At 39.6% G+C, this 12,705-nt stretch overlaps 1 protein-coding gene across 4 annotated transcripts; it reads right to left on the minus strand.

The window, feature by feature from the left end:
- Nucleotides 1–1,157: 1,157 nt before the first annotated feature.
- Nucleotides 1,158–9,627, minus strand: FAM216B (family with sequence similarity 216 member B). Of its 4 annotated transcripts, none has more exons than XM_044250679.1 (5): nucleotides 9,526–9,627; nucleotides 7,803–7,915; nucleotides 5,310–5,430; nucleotides 2,751–2,974; nucleotides 1,158–1,383 (listed from the first exon to the last, which is right to left on the minus strand). In XM_044250679.1, the coding sequence occupies exons 2-4, from the start codon at nucleotides 7,905–7,907 to the stop codon at nucleotides 2,775–2,777; spliced, it is 426 nt and encodes a 141-aa protein (XP_044106614.1). In that variant the 5' UTR covers nucleotides 7,908–7,915; nucleotides 9,526–9,627; the 3' UTR covers nucleotides 1,158–1,383; nucleotides 2,751–2,774. The 4 variants fall into 4 exon arrangements, with proteins under 4 accessions (XP_044106614.1, XP_044106611.1, XP_044106613.1 ...); XM_044250676.1 differs by having other exon boundaries at nucleotides 7,803–7,921; XM_044250678.1 differs by having other exon boundaries at nucleotides 7,803–7,984.
- Between the last annotated feature and the right edge of the window lie 3,078 nt (nucleotides 9,628–12,705).

The following is a 12,705-nucleotide window of genomic DNA, read 5'->3' on the forward strand; positions in this document are numbered from 1 at the left end:
ATTTCTTCTATTAAATGCCCAAGATTATTGCCATCACCACCTTCTTGCCTACGATAAACTCCTTCCCTGAAATTTGCCGTGGTTCCAAGTAAGAAGGTGACTGTATTTAATAGTGCTAATATCTTTAGCCAGCAGCCATAGCCACTAGAATACAAAAATTAAAATGTCTGACATTGCAAGGATGTGGAACAACTTGAACTTTGTATACTTGCTAGTGGGAATGCAAAGTGGGGTGGTTACTTAGGAAAACACCCTGACACTATCTTATAGAGTTAAACCTTAGTCTGACATGTGACCTAGTAATTATACTCCTAGATAGCTATTCAAGAGAAACAAAAACTTCTGTGCATACAGAGGCTTACATTAAAATATTTATAGCATTTTACTTGTAATAGTCCAAAGCTAGAAATAATTCAATTGTTCATCAACTAGGGAATGGATAAGCAAAGCTGGTATTACAGATTGTCCTCTGTTCCCCTTTGTTTTTCTCAGGGTCATCTCAGATGAATGCCTTTCTTCTAGAACCATAAACAGCCATATTCCTCATAGGCTTTGGGTGTAGAGCTCAAGAGGGGAGGGCATTATCTTTCTGCCGGGAGAGCCAACAAGTGGGACTTTCTACACTAACTTAGATTTGTCCTTTTCATGGGCCTCTGACATTCACTTGCCAATTAGCTCTTAGAAGCCTCTATTGGAAATAAGGTGCTTCTAAGATTTTTGATGCAGAAATGCAGCTCAGAATTTTAATTCTGCATCACTAGCTAAGACTTACACAGCAAATATCCATGCCCATCAAAAACAAACAAACAAACAAACCAACCAAAAAAATCTAAGGTAAAAGTGCATGCCTAGCATAATGTTTAGAGTTGTTGAATCACTGTGTTGTTCACTTGAAACTAGTGTAATGTTGTGTGTCAACTAAACCTCAATTTAAAAAAGTGCATGCAAGAGGTTCATGGGAATAAAAGGGCCATTATGGGAGCAATGGAAGAACCAGTACAGGCCAGGTGAAATCTGCCACGAACTTCAGTCCCTCAGGAAGGCTACCCTATAGCTCCCTGTAGTTCCATTATTATTTTTCTTCTTTTAAGCCTACCTAATGATTCTTAACTTAGAACTGAAAAGCTCCATAGAGTATATGAGTCAGGACCAGGACATACAGAGTTCAAGAAACTTTATTCTTTATGAATGATTACAGAGAAAAGATAAACATCATCATAAATGAGGTGTTTTTTTTTTTTTCTTTTTCTCGTAATGGTATAGCATCTTCCTTCCAGATCAATGTCCGCACATACCTTGTCAAGAAAGTCTGTAATTCCATCTCAGGCAACTCCTTTTAGGGGCATGAAAGAGTCATTGGCTGATTTAAATGAAGGAAGGAGGCTGAACATTTAGAATAAAGATAAAGAAAAGGCATTTTAAAAATTTTGACTTTTTGTGAACACTGGTGGTGGTGACTGACATTCCACGCACACAAAATCACTAGTGATGAAAATAACTATTAAATATAACTAATACCACACTATACCATTATATGTTGTTTTGAATCATTATCTCATTTTTTAAAATTTTTATTTATTTATTTTTTTACTTATGTGTCTCGTCTTCTGTGCTTGCTTAAACCCAATGAGGCCATGGCAAAGGTAGAGTTGAGACCCATTCATTAAGGGCTATTTCTTGTTCTGCTCAGAGTGTATCTTCAGTTGCCAGGGGAAGATGTGTGCCTGAATTCTCTCACCTGGGTTAAGGTCAACTATAGCCCTGTAGAATGAAGCCAGCTGTGGCAAGTTGATGAAGTCCAAGTTTTAAGAAGACACAAAGGGATTGAGTCAGGTAAAAACCAGAAGATTTGGGGCCAAGTTAAATGCTATTGCTTGATGGGAAAGAAGAGAGGAAGGAGGACATGGAAATGCACAGGCCAGTTGCTGCTGAGATGACAGGACTCTGGAAACCCTGCCTACTTAGTATTAACTTGGTGTTGGTTTGTATATTTTCAAAATCTGCTGTGGGTGGCTTCCATAGTTACCCAGTGTCTGGGGACCTGGCCACCTCTGATGACTTTTGTACTTTCACTGTTCTTGAGATTCGTCTGAGAGGTTCTAATTCAAAGGAATTATTTGAATTTTATAATTTATAATTATATATATATAACATATATATAATTTATATATAAATATGGTATTTATATATAATCTAAATATATTTCCATAGAAATATAGTATTTATATATAATTTAAATATATGTATATATCTAATATAGATGATATTTATATAAATAAATTATATGAATGTATAATATAAATAATAAAATCTAGAATAAATGAATATATATAAATAATGATAAAATTTATTATAATATAAAATAAATTTATATATTTCATATAAATTACATAATTTATATGATAAATAAAATATTAAAAATAAAATATGAATAGATTTTAAATATATTTAAATATAATTTAAATATAGAATTTATAATTCACATAGTTCAAAGGAATTATTTCAAATTTACTTTGAAAGCTTCAAAAGTCATTTCACTCCACAGATTATGTGTGGAGTGGAAGGCGTGTTTACACTTAGTTCCATTGCTCTTAAACCCCCCAATTTACTCTTGCTGGTAGAATTTATGGGAGTGGGAAAGAGATTATTTCTAGGTATAGGGTGTGTGTTAGAAGTTATTTTTTTTTCATTCTCATACAAGGAATATGGACTTAGCACCCAGTAGATTTGGGTGTACATGGATGAAGTACCTGTTTCAGAACTTGTGCACAGTCTTAATTCCTGATGGATCCAGGCCCTGCACTTTGAGTCCTGGGTCGAACCACACACCCAGGTAGGGCTGGCAGAGACGTTCTTGTCATGGTTGAAGGCTTCTGGGGGATGGATCTTTGATGAGCCACCCTAGCTGAGGCTCTCTTGGTGGAATCTCTAAGTACAGCGGCACAAGCCAACGCTTCCTGTTGAGTAATATAGCCTAAGGGGAGAGAAATGAGAAGTTCCAAGTCAACAGGCTAATAAAACAAATAAGCAAACAACCCTGCAAATATTTACGGATTCATAAAATTTTTTCTACTTTTCAGTGTAGTGACAGTTACATTTAGCACACCCAGATTGTATGATCTTTGAGGATGGGAAGTAGACTTTTCTTCTTTTGCATTTTTCATTCAGTAAGTTAATAAATACCTAGTCATTGATTAGCATGACAAATCGCTGGAGAGGTAGTTGGGCCTTGAGTAATCTGAGCCTGCATTGCATATCTTTGTTTTGAAAACTTTCTTCAAACCAGAAACAGAGGTATTCAGTCTCTGTCAGGGCTTTTAAAGTGTAGCCTGCAGACCACCCACCTCAGATTGATCAGGCTGAGACCACATTTAATAATGCTTTTTAAAATTTCAGATTTCTGGCTCTACTCCAAAGACTTTCCTAATCAGTTTGGCCTGTAATCTGCATGTTGATAACATTGGCAGGTAGATTTTATGTGCACTAAATACTGACTATACTGGCTGTGGTTTCACTGGCCTCTATGCAGTTTTACTCTACCAACAAAGCTAGTAGGTGATGCTTCTGCAGGAATTCAGGCCATCATGGGGAGCAGGCTGCATCCTGGCTCTGCCCTTTACTAGTCGTGATGAAGTTCTCGAACCTAAGTCAGGTTCGGTGGGGTGAGGTTCGGAGCCGACGGCTAAAGAAAGAATTCTTAAGACGTCTCTGGTGCAAAAAGGTGGTTTATTAGAGCACGGGGACAGGACCCGTGGGCTGGCGGAGATACGGCTGCCCCGAGTTGTGAGGGTAGGCGTGTTATATACCTTGCGGTTGGGGGGAGGTGGTGAAGGGATGGGAGATTCCGACAGAGCTCTCACGTGCTAAGGTGGGCCTACAAGGTGCGGGGGGGGGGGGGGGGGGGGGGGGGAGTCCTTGCCCTTAGGGCTCGATCAATGTCGTTTTTAGGTCAGGCATTAACATTAAGAGCATTATGACCCTGCTGTCATTCACATTCCCTTCTACCTCAGTCTCCTCCAGTTTATGGTGGGGAGGGGGACATTAGGGCTTCAGGAAATGAGAGTTATTTGCCTCTGGAAATTTGTGCTATTGATAAGGTAACCTCCCTGTTTAGATCTCTAGGATACCTTTAGAGCAAGGGAGATTCCTGTTCTGCAGGATTGCGATCCCTGCAAGTTAACTATTTATCGTTTTATGGCAGTCAGGGGTGCCTGAGGAATGCCACACATATTACGGAGGGGAGTGGGTGGAGAGGGGGGTGCAAGGCGCCAGCTTTTGCTTTGTCCTCAGCCAGCCTCCTGCTCCCTCATCAGTCGCATGATCCTGGTCAAATGATTTCTTATCCATGCCTCAATTTTCTCTTCTGTAAAATGTTCATTATAAAGGCACCTACCATATAGAGGTGTCTTGAGTTTGAGGTAAGGCAATATATTCAAAGTGCTTAGAACTGTGCCAGGCACAAAGGGAGGCCTAATAACAGCCATCTATCTTCACTGCTCATGTTCCTCAGTCATTGGCAAAAACCATGTCTTCCTTTGGTGCGGAGGCAGGAACAGCAATGTAAGGTAGATGTGTTAATGTGAAGTGAGCTGCTTATAAAAAGAAAGCTCTGCCAGGGTCAGAAGAGTGTAATAGAGGCCAGCTGGAGACTGAAAACATTTCCTGGAAGAAAATGGACTTAACAACAATCACACCTCTGAAGGTTCTCTCTTAAAGTCTGTGGCGGTCTTTTGCAACCATTATTTCATTTGTACTTTGTAAAATCCCACGAGGTTACTAGAAGAGAGATGTCAGAGCATGGGGGTGAAAACGTATGCTATTTGCTGGCAGTGGCCCTGACATTGGCTAGGTATGGGTCTGGGAAAATGAGATGTTGTGTGTAGAGCTCCGAGCACAATATCTGGAACATGGTAAATGCTTAATAAGTGTAACTGTTATTGTCATGAGTGAAGCAAGCCTCTGAATTTGCATATCCAGCAAGGGGCTGAGCTGTGGTTTGAGCCTAGACCATCTGCCTAAGCCCATTGCCATTTCTACTAGATCAAGTTCCTGTAAATCTCAGACAGTTGTTGACATTTTACGGCAATCTGTACTCTGATTTCGTGAAACCCTCTTAATTTACCCATAAAACCTTGTTTTCTATTGTCAGGGATAATCATTTTTAAACATGGCCTGCCAACCATGTTATAAAATAGCGTGCTGGCAGAGGCCATTCTACTTGAATTATTTATCAGGAAACGTGACTTCCGGCTGTAGCACACGAGGCCCTCCCAAGGGTTTCTGGTTTAGGTTGGGTAGTTAAAACTCACCAAGCAGCTGCTGGTGCTGAAGGCTGTGAATGTAGCGGTTCCGCAGGGCCTCCCACTGGGGTCTGGAATTGTAAATCCTCATGATGCTGTAGAAGTAGCGTTGCTGTCCTTGGGTCAGGTCCTATCGAAGCAGAACAGGTGATTTTGATGAGTTAGTGGAGGTCTATAGGACAAAGAGTATGATGGATTCAAAGCTAAAAATAAGATATATATATACACACATATATATGTTTAACAATTTTATATATATATATATACATTTAACAACCAGAAAACAACAATTGGGTCATGTCTTACCCTAATTTACTTAACAACTTCCATTGGTCTGTGTGTTAGTGAAACTGGGTAAATAAAGATTCTAGGCAAGTAGGTCAAAGTATTGGGCTAAAAGGGATCTAAGAATTTCCAACATTTTATACTTTTATTCCTCTATAATGATCCTTGTTGAGGAAGGTAGGCTGTGAGAATCTGCACATTGGTCAGGCCAGTGAATGGGGACAGGAGAACTTTCTATCAAGAGTTGTCAGTAGGCAGGGGAGATAGCTGGATGAGCAGTTGGGTAACGTGATAAAGGTTCAACATTGTTATTTTAAAGGTGCTACAAAAACAGAAAAGGAAAACAAAATCTCCTGCAGCAGTCAAGGAAGACTTTGTCAATGAGGTGACCAAAACATCTGAGTCTTAAGAGTGACAAGGAACTAGAATACTGGTTCTCAAAGGGCATCGGCCTCATCTGGGAACATGTTAGAAATGCAAATTCTTAGGCCCCATCCTAGATCTACAGAATCCTAAACTCTGGGGAGTGGGGCCCAGTGCTCTGGGTTTTAATAAACTCTCTAGGTGATCCTGAAACAAAGACAACAAAATTTGAAAACCACTGTGATAGAAGAAAAAAAAAGTCTGATTAATGGGAGAAGGGAGAATATAGTATGATTTTCACATGGGGCACAAAATGTCTGGATATATTAGGAACCAGACTTTTTTTTTTTTTTTCCCCTACTTTAATCAGAATATAGGGTCTGAGTTGGGGAAGGCTGTAGAGGCAGGCAGGGGAAGATCATGGAAGCCTTACAGGCAATGTTTAGATGCAAATTTTAAAAATTATAATTAAAAAAGAGTTGAAAGATTACCTTTAATGTGAGGAACCATTGAAGGTCTTTATTTAAGTCATTGGTTCTCAACTGGAGTGATTTTGACCACTAAGGACATTTGGCAATGTGGGAAGACTTTTCAGTTGTCATAAATGCTGAAATGGAAGATGGATGCTACTGGCAGTCGGCAGATAGAGACCAGGAGCTCAGCTGAACATCCCACAGTGTGCTTGACAACCTTCCAGTCCCTCACAACGAAGAATTATCCAACCTGAAATGCCATACTTGAAGCTGACAAGATCTGAGTTTTAGAAAGATCACGCAGGCCCACCTTGGAGAATGAGCTTATGGGAAAACAGGCCATTGGTAGGAGAGCATTTAGAAGGCTTCCATGCAGTGCAAAGGAGGAACAAGAAGGACTTGGACCACAATTACTGTTATCTACCTAATCTGTTATCAGTGCTTACAATGATAATGGAAAAACCAAGGTGACATAAGTTCACCCTAGACCAAAAAATTCAAAACAGTGATAGAAGTTTCAAAAGTAGTTGATAACCATTGTAATGGAAACTAAATTTAAGTTAATTATATGTAATGGTAAAGTGGCTTTTATCTGTTAGAAATTTTGTGTGGAGTTGAAACGTGTGAGTCAGATTTTTTTTTTTTTTAATGTCTAGAGGCCTTAAGCTTGGTATCAAAAATATATCCAGAGGGAAATTAGGAAAGCCACATACTTCACAATTTGAGGCATCATTTGAACTTTACAGTTTCTGAATTAGAAGTTTTAAAAGAAAATCTTTGAAGAAGATAATTGATTCTTAATTAAGCCTTTTCAAATGATGGAGAACAATATAATATGAAAATAGCAAGCCAGTTTCAAAAGCAAAGCTCCAAAGGGCAATGAGAGTTTCCATTATATAAGATAAAATCTTTAAAGTTATGGTTTTATTTTACAGAGGAAAAAAAGCAGTCTGTGGCTTTTCCTTAGCAGAGATCTAAACTTCTTAAATAATAGTCCTAATATTCTTACCCTGTTGTTTATCCTTCCTTGAGGGGATAGAAGAGAACTGAAAGTTTTGCAAAAAGTATTAATGAGAATGACTTTAAATAACTGTGACTGAAAGGAGCTACCGGAGCTCTCTAGCAGGGAGCCACAGTGTGGTCAATACTGAGCTTCAGCAATGAAGATGAGACCATCTACAGAGCTCCTGAAATGGGGTGGGTATAGGACCGGACCATCCAATTGCTCATTCATTCACCGTGCCTGCCATCAGCATGCACTGAGTGCCTGTGTTGTGCCCGATGTTACCTAAAGCTGGATAAACAGAGACAGGAGAAAAAGACCTCAAGCCTTGAGGGAAAGACGTGCAAGTTCCCTCCATTAGCCAATGACCCACTATACCTTCATTAAGGAAGCGTTGTGGGTGTACGCAGCAGAAGGGACCCGAATGCAAGGAATCCGTGGAACATTCCAAAGTTTTTGTTGTCTTTTCTGTTTTTCTCCCATTCTTTATCCTATACCTCCAAGGAACAATAAAGCATAGCATGAAATTTCATTTTGTTCATCCTGTTTTGGGAATGGACCTAAGTAAATAAGTAAGCAAGCAAGTAAATAAATAAATACATAAATAAATGTTATTTATGTCAAGAGATAAAAAGTTTTCTCACATGTTTCTAAGTAATTGGGTCTCAACAGACTGCTTGGTTCTGCAGTTTGCCCTATTCTCACCCCCTGTTGATGGAAAGAATAATTGAGAGTTCTTTGTCTTTCTGCTTTATCTTTGGTTTTGCAACAGGTGGACTATAGAACCACATCAGATCACAAGTTATTTCTTGATCATTTTAAATAATAGTTATTACATTATCTGATCACAAAAGTAATATATATCATTTTTGAAAATTTGGAAAAAATCTAAAAATTGGAGAAGAAAATATGATTATCCATAATCTAACTGTCCATAACGATTGGTGACATTTGATTGATTTCCTTTTACTCTTTTTTTTTCTGTGTACATTTTGTGTGATTTTCGAAAAGAGAGACCATACTCTATATGTTGTGCCCTTTCCCAGCTCATGGAATATCCCTTAAAAAATACAATTTTTTTTGTGACAGTCTAGTATTCCTTTACATTATTCTCCATGTCTTGCACATTTCAATTCGTAATTTTACAACAAGAAACTATTAAACTTAGCTATATTTCTTGCCACTTGCCTGAGAAAATGAAGGAGCCACAGCTGCTATGAGTAAGTCTTTTTTCCTTACTATATAGTGTAGGGTTTGGAATCTGAGATGTTTATAATAATAAAAAAACATAATCAAGGGATAGTGGACGTATTAGACTATGGTTGCCAAGGCATAAAGTGAGAATTCCAAACGTTTTCCCCTCTGCTCACACCTTTGTCCTTAACAAACCTACCCCATTGGGTTGTTTGATTAACTGAGATCATGGCTCTAGAAAACTCTCACTTTATGTGTGAGCTCCTTCTCTCCCTCTCCCTCTCCTCTCCATTTATATACTCACGCATTTATATGCACACACAAGAGCACCCACATGCACACACTGTAGACATATTTTAACATAGGAGGAATCTCTGCTTCTGAGATCACAAAGCAAAGGCTCAGATCTTCCAGAAGAGAAATTTATTAGGAAAACATCAGTCAACATCTCTTTGTGTCCTGTTTCCATGATAAAACTTATAAATTAAACTATAAATGTTTTATTTACTACTGCTTTCCCTCAATGTGCACTTCAGAAGCTATACCAACGAAGATATACTCTTTTAATATTCTCTGTGATAGAAGACAGCACTCTATCCTGTACTCAGATCATCTCAGTATCCCTCCTCCCATTTTCCAGATCTGTAGAGCAGAGCATAAATATACTTCAAAGCTAGAAAGATTTCTTCTTTCCTCAAATAGCATAAGGAAATGACTGATGATCTTTCTTGTGCAACAACTCATGGGTGCTTTTCTTGGGCTATTGCTCAGGCAATCCATCTTAACCTGCTTGAGTGGACTATACCTGGTAAAGTTTGATTAAAGTGCATGGAGAATTCAAGGAGGAAAAATCAAACAAATATCTTTTGTCTAAAACAAAAAGGAGAAATCTGCTTAAAGGACTTACCCTGTATTGTGATCGCCCCCTTTTAAAAAGCTGGTACTGGTGGTCAGTGTTGTTTCCTTGCAAGGTCTCTTTCTTCATGTGAAGGTGGCAGTAGGAACTCAGTCTGTTGATAAGCTGATATCCAAGCAACGTCACGCGGCAACACAAGGCACTGCAGGAATTTGGCTGCGTGCCTTTCCCTGCTTCTGGGCAACATGCAACTGCACAGTTTATCTTTTTTCTTCCAAATTTTGTGTCTCATTAAGTGCCAGCTTCTAAGTCTACCATATCGACATTATATACAGATATGAGAAAAGAAAGTTCTTGGAGACAGAGAGGCTGAATATTAAAGGTCAAGAAATCCACAAGGGCAATGGGCCATTACGTGAGTATTTCCCACATTTGAAGTCAGTACCATCCACCTGCATTGCTCAGAATGGTGAAGGAACAGTTTCTAAATGTAGAGGTATGGATATGAATTTTATTGTGGTAACCTATGGAATTGTCCCATTGCTCAAGATAATAGTCCTTTCTTAAGTTTTGGAGGAGTAAGATATTCCCATTTTGACCTTGGATGGAAGCTGCTGTGTCTGATGTTAATGAACCTGTGGCACAGGGATCCTGCCCCTACTGATGTCATCAGCATAAGCCTCACATTTTAAACTGACTCATGAAAGCAATAGTTACCCCTTCCTCTGGGCTAGCTTTATTACCACAGAATTCCTTTTTTCCATGAAAATCCTCCTTCTGAATGCCAGATTGTCTGTAAAAATGAAGACTTCTTAGGAAAAATGGAAGACGAAATACCAAAAGAAAATCATAAATTCAAAATTCTTAGGCATCTAAAGGGAAGAAAAAACCAGGGCGATGACAGTGATGAATTGTGTAGCTTAAGGAAGGAAGAAGGGACTTATCAGACACAGGAAGTTTGCTTCTCTTTTTTTCAATAATTTAAATACAGACCTTCTGGGGAATAAACATGGCAGAAACAAGAGTCTGTAAAAGCCTGTAAAGACCACAAAGCTCTCACTGGATCTGAGAGTTTGCGATTCTCTACTGAGAGATAAAGAAGAGTTGCGTGCAGGGCTGACGTCATCAATTGAGTCTTCCTTGAATGTTTTCCCAGCATATGATGAAATGGCTTCCAGGGCACACCACATCTGCTGACTGCTATACACATGGGCTGATTCATAGCAGCGGGCATCAGTCCCTGCATAACCAGGAAAATAGACCCAGATTCTAGTGTTCGATGAAGAGGGAATTTAATGGAAGAAATCTGTAATGAACGTGTTGGAGTGAGCCAGAGGAGCAAAGCAAGAAAGGTCAACTTGCACAAAGATTGGCAATTACCCTCAACCACTGTCAGACCTGGAGCTGGAGGAAACAGGGAAAACAATTTTACCCAGAGGGGCACCTGGGTGGCTCAGTGGGTTCAGCCTCTGCCTTCAGTTTAGGTCATGATCTCAGGTCCTGGGATGGAGCCCCACATGGAGCTCTCTGCTCAGTGGGGAGCCTGCTTCCCCTTCTCTCTCTGCCTGCTTCTCTGCCTACCTGTGATCTTTCTTTCTCTGTCAAATAAATAAATAAAATCTTCAAAAAAACAAACAAAACAAAAACCAATTTTACCCAGAGTCCATAAACTCTCTGTCATTGCAGCTACTTCTGTTGGAATACAGCCTGAGTAGCACCTTCAGGACCCGACACTCATCCAGTGCCCCAGCTTCTATGTTCTGTCCCAAATGCCAGTGTTACAGTTGCTGTCACCAGCATCGCTGTCCCCGCTGCTGCTGTCCTTGATGTCATTGCTGATGCTGCCACTACCACCGATGTAAGCAGAAACTGTAAAAGTGACTTCCCCCCACCGCCGCCAACTCTCCATCTTCTGTCTCCCATTGGATGCTGGTTGGTGAGGGATTCTACAAAATGTATTTTGTAGTCTTTCCACTAGTTTGGTAAAGAGAAAGGTTTAGAAGGGCAAGTACAAAGCTGAAAGATATTGAACACTATCTGAACATGTGGAGGTACCATCAGCAAAAATCTAAGAGATACCTCTTGTCTCTTTGATGCCAGGTGGGAGGCTGAAGTACTTAGATATACAGTCAGTGTTTGCCTATTACCACTAAAGTTTGGGGTTTTTAAAGAAAAAAAAATGGGATAATTAACTAGCTCTGTAGTTAGTGTCAAGGAGTTTTTGGTCAATAACTTAGCATTTAAGAATGATGAAACCAGGGTGCCTGGGTGGCTCAGTTGGTTGAGCGACTGCCTTTAGCTCAGGTCATGATCCCGGAGTTCCAAAATCAAGTCCTGCTTCGGGCTCCCAGCTCCTTGGCGAGTCTGCTTCTCCTTCTGACCTTCTCCTCTCTCATGCTCTCTCTCACTCATTCTCTCAAATAAATAAATAAAATCTTAAAAAAAAAAAAAAAGAATGATGAAACCATGTATATTGTCAGTTTTGATCAAAGAAATTATTTTTCCAAAGACTAATTCGACTTTCAAAAGGAATTAAAACTGACTACAAAAAAAAATATAGAAACAACCAAAAGGAGCATAATATTGACTATTGGTAGAAAAGATACATGCTATTTCACAGCTGAAACATTGGTACAGTAGTGGGACACAATGATTAACACAGTGGTGTGTCTATATAACAATGCTTGAAAATTGGGTAATAACACGTTTTCATAGCACAGCAGGGTAAATGTGATCTCATGGGCATTACCAAGTGAGGGAAGGGACCCATGACAGGGATCCAAGATAAGGTTAAACCCTAATTCAAAGAATCCGGTCTGCTAGACCAAGAGGCAGAGCATAATTATATTGCACCAAGATAAATACTTCCCTGGAAAACCATGAGCCCCAAAGGAAAGGAAATTACCTGCCCATATCTTTCTACTCTTGCTCCTTCCCCAGGATTTTCTTTAGCTGCAGATCTCTCCATGGAGATGGCTCTGCTAGGCGCAGATATCCTTCCTATGCTATCCCAAGCCCTCAGAGGGCCTCAGAGCACCATAATGAAATGAAGGAACTGTCCCTTCCCCACTCTGAGCTCCTGTTTATTACCTGGACTTTTGGATGTCTCCACTCAAAGAGTCTCACACAGACTTTTTTAGATTGTCTTTCTCATAGGACTGCCTACTCCATTGGGTTCAGTCTTGTTTGGTGGGGGTTGGGATAGGTGTCAGTTATTCCTCTACTCTCTTG

Source organism: Neovison vison, chromosome 5 (genome assembly GCF_020171115.1).
Source record: "Neovison vison isolate M4711 chromosome 5, ASM_NN_V1, whole genome shotgun sequence".
Taxonomy (NCBI): Eukaryota; Metazoa; Chordata; class Mammalia; order Carnivora; family Mustelidae; genus Neogale; species Neogale vison.